The 18,057-nt window shown below is 36.9% G+C and overlaps 1 protein-coding gene across 7 annotated transcripts in view; it reads left to right on the top strand.

Moving 5' to 3' along the window:
* Positions 1 to 18,057, top strand: part of NLGN1 (neuroligin 1) — a 303,851-nt gene that overhangs the window by 81,150 nt on the left and 204,644 nt on the right. For 4 of the 7 annotated variants that reach the window (XM_062005565.1, XM_062005563.1, XM_062005562.1 and 1 more), the window contains one exon: positions 17,979 to 18,038. The exons of the other annotated variants lie outside the window; for them this stretch is intronic. In XM_062005565.1, the coding sequence (XP_061861549.1) occupies positions 17,979 to 18,038 (60 nt within the window). The remainder of the gene's footprint in view (positions 1 to 17,978; positions 18,039 to 18,057) is intronic. 7 annotated transcript variants of the gene reach the window in all.

The raw sequence follows: 18,057 nt of genomic DNA, 5'->3' as shown, positions 1-18,057 counted from the left end.
ATAACGCTGTTCAGGACTGGGACTTCAAAAGAGAGTAGCACACAAAGATTAGTCACAGAGGTTTCCCAAAGAGGACAGGAAACAACAAAGTACAAAAGCAAAATCATAATTTTGGTGAGATTTAGATCAATGTTGTACTAAGACTTGAAAATAAAGCTAAAAGAACCCTCTATTGACATAGTGGTAAAATGTGATTGTCCACAAATGGAAGTGCATTCTATCTGCTGAAGCCAGAACTGTATTCAGATTTAAAACAAACAAAAAAAGAGGGAAAGAAAAACAAGCAAAAACAACAGTGGAATGATGGGGAGTTGCAGGAAATCCCATTTCTGAGTAAATTCTTCTGTCACCTGGAGAGAAGATTTTTTTGTTTTAATGCTTCAAGGAAAAAAAAAAAAAACAAAGGATTTTAAAGATGCCAGTGGAAATTTGGAAAAGTTAAAGTGGAAACAGAAGGAAGAGCAGCGAGTAGGAAGACTACAGGGTTCTTTGCATGCCAGGATCTTGGTGACAGACATGTTTGTGCACTTCAAAGAGATTTAACCCTTAGGAGACGTGTTACTTGAAGTATTTGAAATGAGCTCATGATTAGATGCCGTAGGAGAGCCTTGATTTGCTTTGCCTTGACAGCTATGGGAAATAAAGGGGACACATTCACTGCTTTTGAATGCATCCCTTTTTCCACAGTTTCCAGTAAAGCTCAAGTGTTTACTTTAGGTTTTTTCACTGTAGTGACACTTAGCGACACAAAAACATTACAATAGGCTTTTCTCAGCTAGCCTTGTAAATACTCTATAGCCAGTTAGCTGGAGAAAAGCAAAAGCTTTCTTATTTCAGCCTTACCAAATGAATGCAAGTATTAACACAGAGACTCTGCCAGGATCAAAGTATGGGAGACTGAGGGCAAGTCTGAGTGATGAGGAAGTGTCCCCTGCACTGTATGTTCTGTACCATGTGCACATTTTGATACAGGCATGGGCCTAGCATTGATCAGGTCGTTGCGCTTACTACAGGGAGAGTTTTTTGTCAGTATAGCTAAGTTATGATTTTTTTAGAAGATCCTCCACAGGCTCCTAAAAATGAAAGATAGAAGTGACTTGTGAGACCATGTGTACCAGACCAACACACATGCATGATATTGTCCCCAGGGGAAGCCACATCAGATGACAGACGTTCTGCCCTTTGTCGTAGCCAAAGAGTCTGCAGTTCCAAGTAGGATATTGTTGTACTATGTCACAATTAAATGTATCTCATAAGGGGAAATGAAAAAGCACAAAACCTGTTTAATTTATCCTTGTATGTAAGTCAGCATTGGTTTCACCCGTTAACACCTGCTCTAAGTCTACAGGACAAGACTCAACAGGGATGTTAAGGTATAGCTCCTTCATGCTTTCCCAGTGCAGATGTTATCTGTGGTACATTGTGCAATACTGTGCACTGTGCTCTTATTTATACAGAGTGAAATTATTCTGTACTGAGTAGTTGTGACCTAAACTAAATGTGAAAGCATTATTATGAACTTTGAAGGGAGATGAAGCAGGATAAGTAGCATTTGGATGTATACCGACATTTAAACTATTTTCCATTTGGAGAGTAGAAGAAGGAACCTAGTTTTTTCAGTATTTCCAGTTTTAAAAAGAATCAAAAAGAAGCCACAGAGATGAAGCAAGCAATTAGCAGCAGAAAAAAGATAAAGGACATACACATGCAGTGGATGTAAAAAAACCTAATTTTGCTTTGAAAATTTTCATAATAGAGAGTTTAAATTATGAGGCTTTGTAAGAAACCGTTTAGGCTATTGTTTGTTGCTGAAGTCTGTCCTGTGTTTCTCTGTTAATCCTGAAGTTACTTTTCTCAAGGTCACAAAAAAAAAAACCAAACCAAAACAGCTCAGTGTAAATGACCAGGAAAAAAAACAAAAGAATTTTAGTTCCCTGGTATTTCTTGGAATAAAGGGTTTATCAGAAACAGGAATAAGAAAAAAATATATATTGTTACCCTAAGATACTGATACAGTAAGATATCGAGAAGAGTATGTCTTCTTTTTCTTTTCAAAGTTATGTAGAAATAAAAAGCGTATTATTAGCCCTTCTAAAGGTCGAGTTGTGTTTTGGCAAGTCCCACAGAGGGTGCATAAAATGCATCTAACTTTTCAGTGCTCAAAGTGTGTATGAGCTTGATGAAAAGAAATGCACGACAAGATGAGAAGTTTTTAATCTGTTTCTGCCACACTTCTCGTATGACCACAAGAAAACTGTTTCCTCACTCACTTGTTTTCTATTCTCCCCAATGGAAATGCATAAACATTTGTACCTCACAGGTGAGTTGTGGTTGTAAATTTGTGCATTTATGAGAAATACTAAGGATGGTAACAAACACAAGAAATGGTGGAGGCAGAAAAGTAAGAGTCAGAAGGCAGTGAAAATGGTACTTAACTCCATTCTGTGCCTCTGAAAATTTCTCCAATTGAGAAATTCTAGCTCAGATTTCAGGATAATCTGAGTCTATATCACAGAATCTTATGGGATAGAAGGGCATATATAACCTATAAATTGCAATTAATTTTAAATTTGCACAGTAGTTGAACCTTTGACTTTGTTTTCCCTCTGCTCAGCCTTTAAAAACTGCACAAAGCTTCTCTTTCTGACCATGCTGAGGGAGAATTATGCTTAAGTCACCTTATGTTAAGCCTGGGTTCAGTCTTTTAGATATATTGCTTCTGCAGTAGGTCCTCCTGTTTTTCCACTAATACCATACAATGCCTGTACATTAGTAGGTTTAATCTCAAACAGCTCACTGACATATCTGTTTATTTTCTTGTCTCTGTTATATATCTGTTGTTTCCTCTTTCCTGAAAACTAGGAATTAATTTTAGCAAGGTTGTATCATGTCTTACATTTACAGAAACTGACTCATTTCAATTCCCATCTGTTGTATATTTTGAGTGCATTGTGCCTCCTATAATCTGATAGTCAGGAATGCACACATTACTCCCTGTACAATTTCATTATGTGCTTAGCAGGCCCAGAGGCCTGCCAGGTAATTTTCTACCCTCTCAGAAGATGGGTGATAGCATACTGTTTTTGAAATTTATGTATGTGGAGAATGGGTTTTTCTGCCTTTGGCATTGTGCATAGACTTATTAACAAAGCATTAAGTATGGCATAGTTTTCAATGTATTTCTCTTTCAAAATTTAGAATGATGACTCGCAAAGTGTGTAGCTTAGTATTTTTAGGAAAAGGCTAAACCTTTTAAGAAGAAGTTTTAACCCCTCTGTTTTTTGCAAGGTCTCTTAAAAGCTTGTGCTTTTAAAATTCCATGTGCTGTGTTTGCAAAGTCTATCAAATATTCATGGAGTAATGGATTATACTCTGTCAAATGTGGAATTTCTTCTCTTGCCAGTGTATCAGAAGAGCTGTGTTACTTGCATCACCCACTGCCACTAATTTGTACAAAGTCTGGTATTAGCAGTAGGAGGTTTTGCAGTCCAATAGGACTTTTTATAAAGGTGAAGCTCCTAGGAATAGGGGGTTGGACTAGATAATCTCTAAAGGTCCCTTCCAACCCTACCATTCTATGATATTATTAGTTCTTTTTTCTTTTTTTTTATAGGAAGGATTCCTACACTTATGGCAACATTGTTGTAGTGAAAAAATCATAATACAGCAACGTGTACTTGATGAAGAATCCTTTTGCTATACCAAGTACCTGATAGACAGTTGCCGTAGCTTTGTCTGTAATAATTTGAATTGTTGTAAACCCAGTTCAGTGTTTCAGTGCATGAATCTCAAAGCAGTTGTCTTTTTAATATATATTCTTTCCAAAGAAGCAACACATAACTGCATGATATACATTTCTCAGCTTTATTCCAAATCCTATAACAAAACAAGCAGCATGTAGAGCCCTACACAGCCACTGCAGTAACTCTTAGCCTGAAGGAGCTGAGTTTTACACTAAATCAAATTCTGCATAAAGGACATTACATCCTTAGTCTTACTCTTAACAAAGGGAATAGGAAAATCCCATTTTGACCATACTCATGCTTCTGTTGGAATAACTTAGAAACATGCAGCAAGAAGTAGTCAATCCTTTTTCTTCTTGTAGACACCTCTAACCACTGCCTAGGGAAAGGATAAGCTACATCCAATAGCACTCCCCTCTTATTTCCATTTCTTCTTCCATCCTCCTCTTGTGACCCTCCAGTAATCCCTTTCATTCTCCAAAGCCCAAGCAAACCTACATCTAAAGTTACTCTTATCCTTTAACCCTTCCAGAAATAAAATGCTGCAACTGCTTCTGAAAATAGCTTTATATATATGTGTAGATGCCTGCAATATTTCTAAAAAGATCTTGGACATCTAAGTGCTGTGTGAACTACTTATTTTTAATAGCAAAATGTTGACCTAGGTTTGTTCAGAAAACACTGCAAAACGGAAATTCATGTTTTTACAAAAGGTTACCAAAGGCTTATGAACCACGTGAATTCCACTTAGGCCTGTAAAGTAGGGCATAACTGCAAGTTGCTTTTGTAATATAGGCTGTGTCCTGGCTTTCTGGCTTTTTCTTTTTTAGAAAGGACTGCATTTATAGTCATTTGGGGGCATTTCATGTAATCAGGGAGTCATGGGATCTAAGAGTTGTAAAAACAACTCCCATCCTTAGATACTATGTTATAATAATACAACAGCTCGCTCCCTCACTTGTTTTCAGATCTAACAATAGACAGCAAATAATTCTGCAATTATTCCTGACTGTATCAGTCATTACTATTAACAAGTAAGGAATCAATCCACATTTCCAATAGTCATCTTAATGTAATATTTAATGGGTTTTTTTTAAAAAAAGGGTTAGATTTCAAAGGTTGGAGTAACTTGTTTCCCTTTCACAGATGCCAATTAACCTTTGACTAACCTAACTATTAGCAGATGCAGCAGTTTATAAAGTGGTGATTTTGCTCCCATGAGTTTTCTTGCTGGAAGTACTTACTGTACTGTTGTAAAGTAAAAATGAATTTATAAAATTCACAATAGGACACAGTAAAAAATCTAAATTAGTAAAGTTAACTTAGCTGTTGGGGAATTCTTTCTTGGTTGTCTGGCATTCTGCTGCTTTCCAGTTGTTTAAAGCCCTAGTCCTGAGAAATATTTCTTCGAAAGTCATGGTTAAGATATAATTTTACAACTTTACATGTATGTTTTAGAAAGTACTACCCAGAGCTCTGGGCACAAAAATGTATAATTATTAACTGAAGTGCAAAGCACCAACGTTGCTGAAATAATTAAAAACATTCAGGTGGTAACTATCTATGGAAAAATCTCCTTTTGCTTCTGTTGTCTTTCTTAAAGTACACTTTGAAGCTTCTCTGAATTATCTCCTTTGAAATGTCTTCTGAAGATCCTGTTCGTGTAAGCAGCATGAATCCAATGACACTAGCAGGAGTTACTCGTATTTAAAGTTGCTCAAATGCTTAAACGTTAAACGTTATGCCACATTATAACCATAGCCTTGATTTCCCATGTGTACAACATGTACCATATTTAGGTACATTTGGTGATTTTCATTTCATTACTTTCTAGGCAAAACTGCTCCAAGAAATGCCTTCTTTGAGGCTGAGTTGTAATGCTTTGAAAAGCTTGTTTCCTTTATAAAGTAAAGAAAAAAAAAACCCAATACAGTAGATTGAACTTGATGGCTTATGATAGTAGTAAACATACTTTCTCTTAATCTTAGACACTTCAGCATTTTATATCAGCAAATAAGAAGTAAGTATGTGATCAGTATGGCTTAGTATTCCGTATTATGCTTAGTTTATTTCTGGGAGCTGAGAATTGCCTCTGATTACCATCTCAACTTCTTTTCCTATTCACTAACACTATTAGTTACCCGATTATCTTCAAATAATGCTATCAATGATATGTTTTCAGATTTGAGTTTGAAATGTCATGTTTCTGGCAATGCACTGTGCTAATTATTCAAATATCTGTTAGGTGGAGTATGACTTGATGAAAAATGCCCTCCTTTCCCTTCCTCACATTGAAATGTAGGAAATCCAAAGGTTCTTGATACTTCCAGAATAGTCTGTACAATTTTCCTCAAAGTTGAGGGAAGCCTGATAAGCTGATTTGTCCTACCAGGTACTGATTTAAGTAATCTGTGTTCACTAAGGCAGAGATGCAGCTATGTCCGTGCACTTTCTTCCTGCTTGTTCTGTCCACCCTGCTTCCTCTGTAGGACTCAATATCCATGTTTTCTTCTGACAGATAACTAGGCAAACACATTTACAGGACTTGAAGGAGAGAGAGCAGCCAGAGTGTGCTGCAGGATGCTAGAACCATTCCCAGTGTTCATAGTCAGGACAGTGCCTGAAGTCCTGACTTTAGTGAAGCTGCTGTTTCATCTACAGCTGGGGCTGTTCATTGCCATGCCATGAGATTTCTCTTCTGCAAAACAGGTTAAACTGGGAAAATCTGTTACATTCAATATTTGCATTCTCTGACAGTATCTTATCTCTAGAGTTCATTAACCATCAGTGTGAAAGCAGTAGGGAGGATGGGAGTTGTTAGCTTTGGCCTTCATTCTTCAGGGGAGATACTCGTGTGTTTAAGTATAATGTCTATGTAATACAGCTTGCAAGACTAGTCTCTAGTAAAGAACTTGGATATATATTTACAGACATTCATTGTGACTCATCAAGTAAATGATACTCATTTTCCAAATGAGTACTGTATGCCTATCAAATATGTACTTTCCAGACAGCTGTGGTCTGTTAAATATATAATTTTCTTTTTAAGAAAATTAAAGTTCAAAGTTAAGAAGAAACTTTGGGGCAAATGTTTAGCAAAAGGAGATTGGAAAATTTTTGAAATGAGAAATTTTAGCGGGTGGGTATAAAATGATACATTGTTTTGGCCTGAGTAGTGGTTGTAAGAAGACAGATGTAAGCGGAACCTGTTGCTACCAAAATGTCACAGGTTTCTAAATATTTTTTTCTCTCTTCATACTTCCTGGTAATCTAGTTTTTCCTCTGAGAGATGGGAGAGCTTGAAACCCAAAATGGGATCTGCAGTTTATTATTTGACATAATAGATGTGACAGATGCAACTAGTTGGAAGACTTTAAAGGTTAAGTGAGTTTTGCATATGATACATACTTATTTGAATCACCCATCTGTGCTGTCAATGATATGCGCTAATTGTTCAAGACAATAGAGTATCAGACTGGGACTGTTTATCCTGGAGAAGGAGAGACTGAGAGGGGACTTCATCAATACTTACAAGTATTTGAGAGGTGGATGTCAAGAGGATGGGGCAACATTTTTTTTTCTGTATTGTCTAGTGATAAGACGTGGGGTAATGGACAAAAATTGGAACACAAAAGGTTTCACTTAAACTTAAGGAAAAACTTCTTTACTGTGAGGGTGAGGGAGCCCTGGCACAGGCTGCCCTGGGAGGGTGTGGAGTCTCCTTCTCTGGAGGTTTTCAAAACCCACTTGGACGTGCTCCTGTGTGACCTGATCTAAGTGGACCTGATTTAGCAGAGGAGTTGGACTAGATGATCTTTAGAGACCCATTTTAACCCTTACTGTTGTATGATTCATAGTTTAAAGCTCAGAACTCATACAGTTATAGCTCTTTCCCTTGGATTTGGGTATCCCACTGTAGAACTTAAATCATTAATGAAATGCCTATGCATTCTGGCTTGCTCACATTATGACATAAATTACTTTGTTAATCAGTGGTAGAATCATAGAATCATAGAATGGTAGGGGTTGGAAGGGGCCTTTAGAGATCATCTAGTCCGACTAGTGATAGACATTCTGAAGGCAAGAGTTAAAAGCCCTCATAATCTGTTGAAGTCAATTGGAATTTTCCCATTTGTGTATGTTAAATGCTTGGCATTTACAGTGTAGTTAATAATCCCATAGTGGAGGAACTGGAATGAATCTGTCTAAGTTTACCAAAACTCTGCTAAATTGACAGTTCTGAGAAACTAAAGTCTTAAAGGAAAATCATAAATTTAAAATTTTATCTGCTATAGGGGAAATCATTCATTACTGATGCTCAAGTGGAAACAAAGACTGAGATTATCGATACTGTTGGGTCCATTAGCAAAAGTATTCTTTGCTGCTTCATATGAGCAAGATATTAGCTGTCTGTTACAGGAAAAACTTTCTCTTTCTGCAGTGTGTTTGGTAGTTCGATAATCTGAAGTATTGTTCTGGTACCAGAAGTTTGCTTTAGTTACTGTAGACATTCATTCAGCTCAACAGGATGGAGCTTGGATTACTGCAATATATTTTCAGTAACTTCGGGTGATTTAGGAAGGAGTCAGAAGGATTATTGGCTCACATATTCTCAGAGATATTCTGCATAGGTTTGTTTACTTTCCAAAGAGAAGATACTCTAGTCATATTAGGGACTAGTCTTAACATTTATCACTAAAGAGTTAAAGTGGTTGCAAAGTTATTAGATGCTATGTGTGTAGTTGCTACAAAATGCCATGTTTAATTTAGCTACCAATTTTGTTATCAAGAGGACCCATGCGTGAAACCTTGGACCATCGTTAATTAATATTTCATACTGTTTATGTAAATTCTCTCTTTGTTCTGGAAAAGTAAGTACCTTTTACTCAACTTGGATCAGCTTTAGAAAAGAAACATAGCTCAGTATAAACCCCCTGGTAACTGTGCCCATACTGTGATCCCAAGCAAGGAGACTTCCGAAGGGAAAATACATAAAAATACAGCAGAGAGCTCCTTTTGTCCAATGCTGAGAAATGTTATGCTTTTACCTGCTGTGCATTTTGTTGCTTTCCTTCAGAGAGCAGGATTATTGTCAGCAGATAAAGAATTAGAAATGTCATCTTGTCCCAAACCTGTCAAGTCTCACCTAAATGGCTGTTGTGAAAATGGAAGCAAGGGCTACTCTGACATTTTGCTCTTAAATTTGCTCTGCTTTTCGTAAATAATATATTGTAGTCCTAGACTTGACATTTTGTAAATCTGTTTTATTTCAATGATCAGTTCCTCTTCACCAGCTTCTGTGTTAAGGCATTCAATTATTAAATAGTAAGCGTGAAGGCAAAGCTTCTACTGGCAGGGTTTTGAGGCTTCTGTCCACATAGGAGTCAACAGTAGCTGTGTAAACATGTGGTCCCAAATATCGCTGCCTGTCGGTAAGTTCTGCAAGATTAGAAGTGATGTGCTGATTTCCTTTCATGCTCCATTCAGTGTAAGGATTTTATCTATCCATTTGGGAATCCTTAATATAACATGCAGAGCAAGTCAACTGTAGTTTCAAAACAAGCACCATGCTAACACTGAAAACATGTCAAAATGAAAAATATTTTTCTTTTGACAAGTATTTGATCCCACTAATCTTCAACTGCTGGCTGTGCTGCTCTTGTTTTGTGACTGCTCCATTGCTGAGATCTTTTCAGTTTTCCTGCTTAAAATAACATTCTTCTAAAAATACAGTATGTAAATACAAGAAAATAAGGGAGGCCAGGCACTTTTCTTCTGACAGCCTTTTATACAAACACTGCCCTCTCGGTTCTGCCATCGCAGTTTCACAGAGCTAGGCACATTGATTCTGTCAAAAGGTGTAGTAATGAGAGCAGATATAATTATGGTTCTAAAAGCTGGTGACCACAGTCCCAATTACATGGTCTTTTAAGGATGCTTTGAAAGCTTTGAATAGCAGAGAAACATTTGACTTGAAGTGTCTTTGCTCTTTTGAGGCTCCAAGTTAATGGAAAAACTGTAGTTCTGAACACCAGGTTATTAGTATCAGTATTTTTTTTTTAATGTATAAAAGTGTAATTCTATTTATATTTATGTAATGCCTGGAGCTTCCAAACTGTAGGAAGAATCTCTCTGTGTCAAACAGGAGGGGTGTGGGGGGGAGTGCCTGTGCATGTACACGTATACAGACACCTTTACTTCTCAGGAAGAAATGTTGTTGTGGGACTGTATTAAAACATATAATGTGACTGTACATGCAGTGGGAGATAGCATATCAGAAGTACGATCTCTGCCTTTGAAGTCACAAGAGACAAACCTGGATATGACAGCAAGAACAAGGAAACTGATTTAGGAACCAGTATCAACATTAGATTATTTGGAAGTTGTGGCTAATGCTGAAGATGAGCCTTTACAATTAACGATGGAGGCTGCAGATGTGTCGAATTTAGCCTACTGTGAATGAATCAGTGTACAGGACATCTGCCTTGGTTGCTTACTATAGAGTCAGATTTTTTTTGCGCTGCTCAAAGCACAGCAGGAAATGCAGCAACTGGGAGTTAATATGAGGGAACTGAAAAGCTGATCAACAAGGTGCTTTGTCTGTACAGTCCCTGCCTCTCTTTCTGCTGAGTACTTGCAAGGAGAGGGTTGGACTGCAGTCAGCTATACAACACAATATTCTCCTCCTTTTACCACTTTTCTGGAGAAATTCAGCTCTACGACGTAGCTGGAGAATTAAGTTGAACTGACAGCTCATTCAAGAAACTGAGACAGTAAGACTTACACATTGATCTTTATCATATGCAAGAGTGTGGATTGCTGGATGGCAAAATACTGCACAGGTTGCAGCAGTGAATTATATAGAGCTCAAAGCATGTGTATTAAAACCAGGTGACATGAGGTACATTGAGGAGAAGGGTGGGAGAACTTATTTCATTCCAGACTCTCTATGAAAATATTATGCACAATTAACTTGATTTTTTCTGCAATGTTCAATTATGTGGTTACATGAAGAGCATTTTGCTCTGCTATTTGGGCTATGAAACTGAGTCTCAAGAGAGCTGGACTTTATGCTCAGCTGTGTCATAAACAAAACTATATAGTTGCTGTGACACCAGCCCCTGCAGTTAACAGAATTAGTTGGGGAGAAGGCTTTTCCAGCAGAAGGCTAACTTGACAGTGTTTGTGCCTAGCAAAGGTAAATACTACTCACCTATCAAGGCTACTGTTTTGGGCTAGTTTCTTTCAAGAGAGAGATATCTAGGGGCCAGGATGACAAAGACAATTTGGCCAGTTGTTGTTTTGGGCTGAGAACAGAAGGGGATAATGAAATAAAAGATGAACTTTTACTCCTGAGCTGACCTCCTGGACCAGGTGCAAATAGGAGCAGTCCTGTTAATGATAGTGGATCTTTGTGTTATTAGGAGATTTAGCCTATTGACTTCAGAGAACTTACTTGGAAGCTTAAAGTTAAGCATATGCATAAGTCTTCATTAGGATATCAATTGCAGTCATTACCTGTAGAGAGAACTGATTCACGATCTCGAAGCTCAGGTGGTGGCACAGCTATGTAATACTGCATTCAATTCATTATAGCAGTATGTCACCCTGGAATATGAGTATCTATAAACCAACATAAATTATTAATGCAAGTAAAATGTTAAAAGCTGCATGAACTTGTGATATAAGTGAGGTGGCACTGGAGTGGTAAATGCTGATGATAACAGCCATATAGCAAACAGTTTAGAAATTTCATTTTTCATGACTGTTACCTGCCCATCCCTCACCTCTGGAACTTTGTACTCCAATTTTGGTCGCACTCATTCCAGATTCAATGGGTAGGATAGCAACTGCTTTACCACAAGTGTCTGTTCCTTTCTTTACTTGCACTGGACAGAGAATAAATGAATGACTTTCACTCCTTTCTCTAATGTAATTGGGTGTTTTTACATTGTCTAGAACAGAAGTCAGGCTGGTTTTGAAGCAACAATGTATAAAATAATTAGGCTGATGTCTCTTCCACTGAATTGCTGTGGAATATACACCATACATGAGCTGTGTTTTCATTACAACCCTATAAGGATTAGCAGGCAGCTTACCTAGGATGTTACCTTTGTATTTTAGGGAAAATTAGGAAAAACCTACCTGTGCTATTTTTCAATTTGTTCTGGCAAATCTCATTCACTTGAGAGAGATCACTGTGTCTGCAGCACTGTGCAGGGGCAGATTGGAGCAGAGCCACAGCAGTGTCTGGCAGGACACTGTGAGGGTGCTCAGTGAAGGAAGCCATCTAGAAAGATATGACATGCATGCTGTGTGCATCTTCAGGGCTGAGCTTGTCTCTGTGTGGATGGGCCCCAGGGGACCATGGCTCACCCAGGGATCTGTACTTATCCTACCTACTTTTCTAGTAATGCTGCATGACTCCTGGTAAGGCATATCACATGACCAAAAGCCCAGGAAAGGGAATTGGATTTATAGTGGCCTATTGCAAAGGAACTGGGATTTAAAGAGAGCCTGAAATGCAGCTTCATTTGGGCTGCTCTTTGTAGGACATGTGTACATAAAGTACCTTCACCTCTAAGAATACATAAGTTTCAGGCTGTACCTAAAATCAGAAGCAGAAGACTGAAACTCAGTCTACATCAGCCTGCTTCTGCAGGGAGGTTGAGACTAGATGATCTCTAAAGGTCCCTTCCAACCCCTACCATTCTATGTTTCTATGATCCCAGATTCTAATCTCATTTAAATTCACATAAGTCTAGTGTTCAGTAATGAAACTCCTTCAGATTTAAGGGAAATCAAGATCCAGTCAATGTGATTAATCTTGTGAATAAAAAGGTTTGGGATTAGACATTCTTTCTGTGTGACACTTCAGCAATATGCTGTTACAAAAGACACAGCAGGAGTTAGTCTTGAAGTGTCAGAATTGCTTCTTTAGTGACAAAGCATTTATACATGTAAATTTTCAAAGAAAGTTGGCAATCCTTTTGTGGGATCAATTTGCACCTGTCATTCACTTGCAGCTGCAAATTTGAGTTAGTTGCAGCTCTAATTACAGTACTTGATTGTCATCACAAATCAGGTAGTAAGATGTGAAATGACTGAGGTTTGTGCCATCATTTGTTGTTAAAAGCATGAGTGCAAGTGTCAACATCAAAAAGCAGAGTTGACCAGGGCTTTGCCCTGCTGATAAGTACAAATGAGTACAATATGAAAATAAAATGAATTTAAGAGGGGAAATAACAAAGAAAGAAGTGAGCATGTAGTAAAGCAAGATGGTAACAACAAAATACATGAAGTAAACTGTTTTGCCTGTTTCAGAAAATGCAACATTGAGATTTTTTTCAGTTATTTTTCTTCAGGCCCAGCTGCATTTTATACCTTCCATATCTCTTTTCTGTAAAGAATTCTAGTTCTTTTATTTTTGCTAAGGGTTTTCTAACATTATAAAATCATCTTCTTTCATTTTAAAATTATTCATCAGATGACTATTATGCTGGATCTTTCCAAGTAGTCATTACATTTTTCTTACAAATTATTATATAGTTATGTTTTAATTTCAACATGTAGGAATTTGGTTTTTGAATTCTCCTCACTGAAAATGTTGAGGTCTGAAGGTTATTAATTATAACCCAATATTTTAATTGCAATTAAAAACAGGAGATAGGTACAGCATGTTGTAGTGTCTTTGTTAACATCTGCGAGACTGATAATTCAATACAGGTTATTGATTTTTTTTACTTGGAGAGCCAGTTGTATGGAAATATTAGCTGAAATAACAAAGGATTGGTTATTTTATATTTGATCAGAGGGTATAGCCTAAAAAGGTGAGATAGTGTTTCTTCACAGATCCTCAATGCTCAAGTGAAAAATGAACCACTGGGGAAGAAACAGCAATGGATGGAGGCACTTATCTATATAATTGTTTAACATATGCACTACCAGACTCTATGTGTTGCAACCCACTTAGTGATTTTTTTCTAATACCTGTATTATTTTAGCACTTAGCCTTAACCTCATCTCTTTTCTCTTTTTGATTTCTAAATTGCTAGATCCATGGAGTCTACTTAAGCTAATGTAAAGGTCCTTTTTCACTTTTTCATGGGTTGTGGAGTCTCCTTCTCTGGGGACATGCAGAACCCACTTGAGCGAGTTACTGTGTGACCTACTCTAGGTGGTCTCGAGGTCTCTTCCAGCCTTTAAGATTCTGTGATTGTGTGATTACTGAAGGGGAACATTTTGTCCTGAGCAATGGCTGTGTACATGAGCACAGATTTAGGAAGTTTAGAGGATTTCTTCTTTTTTTTTTTTTTTTTACAAAATGGTGTCAAATTTCAGCGTGACTTTTTTATGATGGATAGCTTTTCCAGGCCGAAAAGCTAATGATATCCACAGCTTCCACGCCTCCCACACATCCGATCCAAAAGGCCACAGATAATTTCTGCAGAATCAAGACCATAAAGAGAGAATTTATAATCAGCTTTAATGTATTTGGGAGCTTAAGTACCTTAGTCCTTCATCAAAGGGAATTATAAAAACCAGAATTCATATGGCTGGACTTTAATTATTTCTGAGGGCATAAATACTCTTTAGCTAACTGGACAGGAGGTATGTTATTTCTCTTATTTTGAGCAAAGGAAAGCCATCTGCAAGCATACAGCAGTCAACTACTGAGATGTTAAAATGCATCATGTTACTTGCTTAGCATTGATTGCCATACAAATAGAATAAATATTTGAGTAATAGTTTAAATAATGTAAGAACTTTTAAAAAATTAAGTAGAGAGTTTGTTAGGAGTTCTTTCTGCACATAGCATTCCTTTAGCTTTTGTAGCAAGACTGTTCATTGCTTTTAGAAAATGTAAAATGCAATAATTGCTTCTTCCCCTTTTTAAACTGACTTAGGAGTCTTCTTTCCTAGTAGCATTAGGAGAATTATCGGTATGCAGCTACATGAGACTAAACAAGACTAAACCTTAGAGAGCCTTTTGATAAGTAAATAATCTTTGCATCAGCATTTTAGAGGTTTTAAAGTCATTCCTCCCCCCCTGCCCCGTATTTATGGTATCTGGCACCTTTGTTGATAGGTAGTACATTTTACATAAACTGTAGCTAAAATTTAGGCCAGCACTATAAGGCAGTATATCTGTTTGAAGGCTTATGTCTTAAATATAATGAAACAGCCTTTTTGTAATGGGTGCATGTTTTTGTGAAATGCTCAGAGAAGAGGAATAAGTGGAACTTCATGAAAGGTGAATAGGAGCTACAGTGAAACAACAGTGGAAAGTAATTGTGAACAAAAGACTTTTGCCAACCATAATTGTGTAAAATGTATGAAGCATTTGGTCTGTTTCTCTAACATACCTGTTGCTGAAATGTAGTGGATGTGGTGGTCCTGCTCTGGCAGGGGGATTAGACTAGATGATCTTTCATGGTCCCTTCCAACCCCTAACGTTCTGTGATTCTGTGAGTGTATTTGCAGATTGGAGTGAACTTGTGGCAGAAACAATCTCTCATTTCTTTCATAACAGAATAGTGTTAGTGGTAACTGATGGTTCTGCTACATGCCTCCATCAGGGGAAAGTTCTTCTGTTTAGAGAATGTGGCAAACAGAGCCCCAGTATTGCAAAACACATTTGTAGCTGCATTAGAAACCATGTTTAATCTATGGCAATTTAAAGATAGGTTAGCCCTTGTGCAAATGGAATTTTCCAAAATTGGAAGCCCAGGAAAGTGACTGAGTGACCATCCCTGGAAGTATTTAAAAGACTTGTAGATGTGACACTTGGGGACATTTAGTTGTGGATTTGACAGTGTTAGGTTAATAGTTGGATTCAGTGATCTAAAGGTCTTTTCCAACCTAAACAATATTATGATTCTAAGGAAGATGGGCTGATTTTACTTTTAATGGTTTTTAGAGAAACTCATAACTGTATAAATACTAAAATGACCCAGATTATTTTTAATAGGTAGCCCGATTTATGCCTCACCCTATTGTAAAGTCAGAGATGGTATTAGATTAGTCACGTGTGTTGATGTTTGGTACAGTATGCAACTACAGTTGCTACAGTTGCTGGTACTGCTGTCTACAAAAAAATACCTCACAAAGGCAAGTTATTAAAAATGTAACATTCATTGTCTTGGTTTCATCCAGAAATGAAATTGCCTATCTGTGTAAGTCATTTGGAGAAATGTTTGCTATTTGCCTCCAAGATGCTACTTTGTACCTTTCTGGTGACTTTTAAAAATTTAACAGATAACAAGAAGCCATTAAAAATTTGTATGTATTGATATCTCTGGCTGTGTCTGGCTCTCCATTATTAAGCTCTTAAAATTCTTAAGTTCATTCTTCCCGTTCGCCATGCTGAAAACCCACCGTGAAACTCTTGTTTATTGTTTATGTACATATTTTATGTTTCTAGTTTTATCCTTTTAGAGTTAAAGTTGCTGTGGTGAAGTATGCTGAAGTTGAGAATGAAGGGCAGCAAGATATTTGAATGTGTGGATTTAGGATAGGGTCTTGATATCTAGTGACCAGATATTGTAATGGTTATATTCAGGGCTTGCATTAGGAAAAGATCAGTATCACCAAGGCTCAGTACTAAACAGAGTAAATGTTGCAGGTGTGACTGTAAAAATGCTTGTCTTTAATTTCTGATGTATATTTCTAGTAGTCTGTATTTAGAATCGGTTTAAAACTATACTCTTCACTGATGCAGTAGTTAAGATATTCAGCTTTGTTTTTAAAAAACATGGTCCAGTTCCTCCATTCACAGTTGAAATCTCATGGTACTTCGTGGGTTGTTTCTATTTCTCAAATCTGTGCACCTGGTACAAACATTTTATGGACATTTTTTAATAAATGTATCACTTAAATACATGATATTTTGCCTATAAACAAGGAGTTTAAAGCTGAAGGAGTAATATGCTGTAAGATAACAGAGCTAGAGAGAGCTTTTTTAATACAAATGTTTTAATACTCCATAATGCTTGGAGTTAATGCATGTCTCTTGCCCACATCTACTGCAAATATCAACACATAGTGTTCACCTCTTTTCTTTTTTTCCTGTTGTTTTTGTCTATTGCTATTTTATGCATGAGAAGTTCTTGTTTTCTACTCTGTGCTTGACTGACTTTTCCTTTTTTTGCTATAGTCCTGTGTTCGTACTGATTGCTTTTTTGCATGCAAATTACAGAATGTCATGGAAATGAGAAAGCTCTGGAAAAAAAAAAGAAAGATAATGCTGAGTTCCAACTGTCTTTTGTTTGTGCGTAAGTGTGTAAAATATATGACGTGGAAATATTTTCAGAATGGCCTTTGACTTTCCTTCTGGTGTATATTTTTATTACTCAGTAAAGGAGCAGACGTTTTTTCCCATTGGAAAATATGATGAATCTATTAATACTTGTTAATAATAAGATGCTGGGCATGAAAGAATTTTGTCTTGACAGCCATTTATATGAATAAGGAATTATGACACTACCCAAGCTAAAATGTCAATTCCGTATTCAATGCAACTTTTGCACACTCTGTGTGAAACCCTGGCCCCAGTGAAATCAATGGCAAAAGTCGTTGTCTTCAGTTGGTCTAGGATTTCATTCTTGTTTCTAGTTTACACGTGGATTTTCATGTTTCTTCACAAATATCTCATCAGGTAGTCAAATGTTTCAAAGGAATCTATTTAAAAATGAATGTGTAATGAACGTGTCAAAAAGCCAAACTTATGCTTATCTTTGTAAGGCACAGACTTAAATGGTTGAACATAGAAACATGAATTAGCATTTCACAGAAAATATTGTTTTAACTAACTGTCAAGACATTTATTAGCCACCTTATTGCATCAAATGCAAGAGGTAATTTAGCAATTCTTGACTCTGCTAATCCTAATAATATCACCACCAAGAAAAAAAACAATTAAGTGGATAAATATCATTTATGGTGGGTATGCTTTTAGTAAACAGGCTTTGATTCTTCATTTAAAAACAATAAAGCACTGGGCACTCTTTGATTCTTGTGCTAGATGTTTCTAATAGCCATACCCCCTAGGGAAGGTTTTGCTGTGATGTTTGAAAACGGTAATGAAAAATTGGTTGTTATAAGCTAAGATTTCCCTCCCTGCAAATGCTTTTCTTGAAACGTCCACGGGAATTTAATATTCACTGTTTTTTTTCCTCAGTCTTGTATATTCTTGAATTGTCTTTTTTCCTCCATTTTCTCCGTTCTCAATCCTAGGTCCCCTTACAAAGAAACAGACAGATGATTTAGGTGATAATGACGGTGCTGAAGATGAAGGTATTTTTTTTGCCGCCAA

Source organism: Colius striatus, chromosome 12, assembly GCF_028858725.1.
Source record: "Colius striatus isolate bColStr4 chromosome 12, bColStr4.1.hap1, whole genome shotgun sequence".
In the NCBI taxonomy this organism is placed as follows: Eukaryota; Metazoa; Chordata; class Aves; order Coliiformes; family Coliidae; genus Colius; species Colius striatus.
This window is presented reverse-complemented; position numbering and strand designations above follow the sequence as displayed.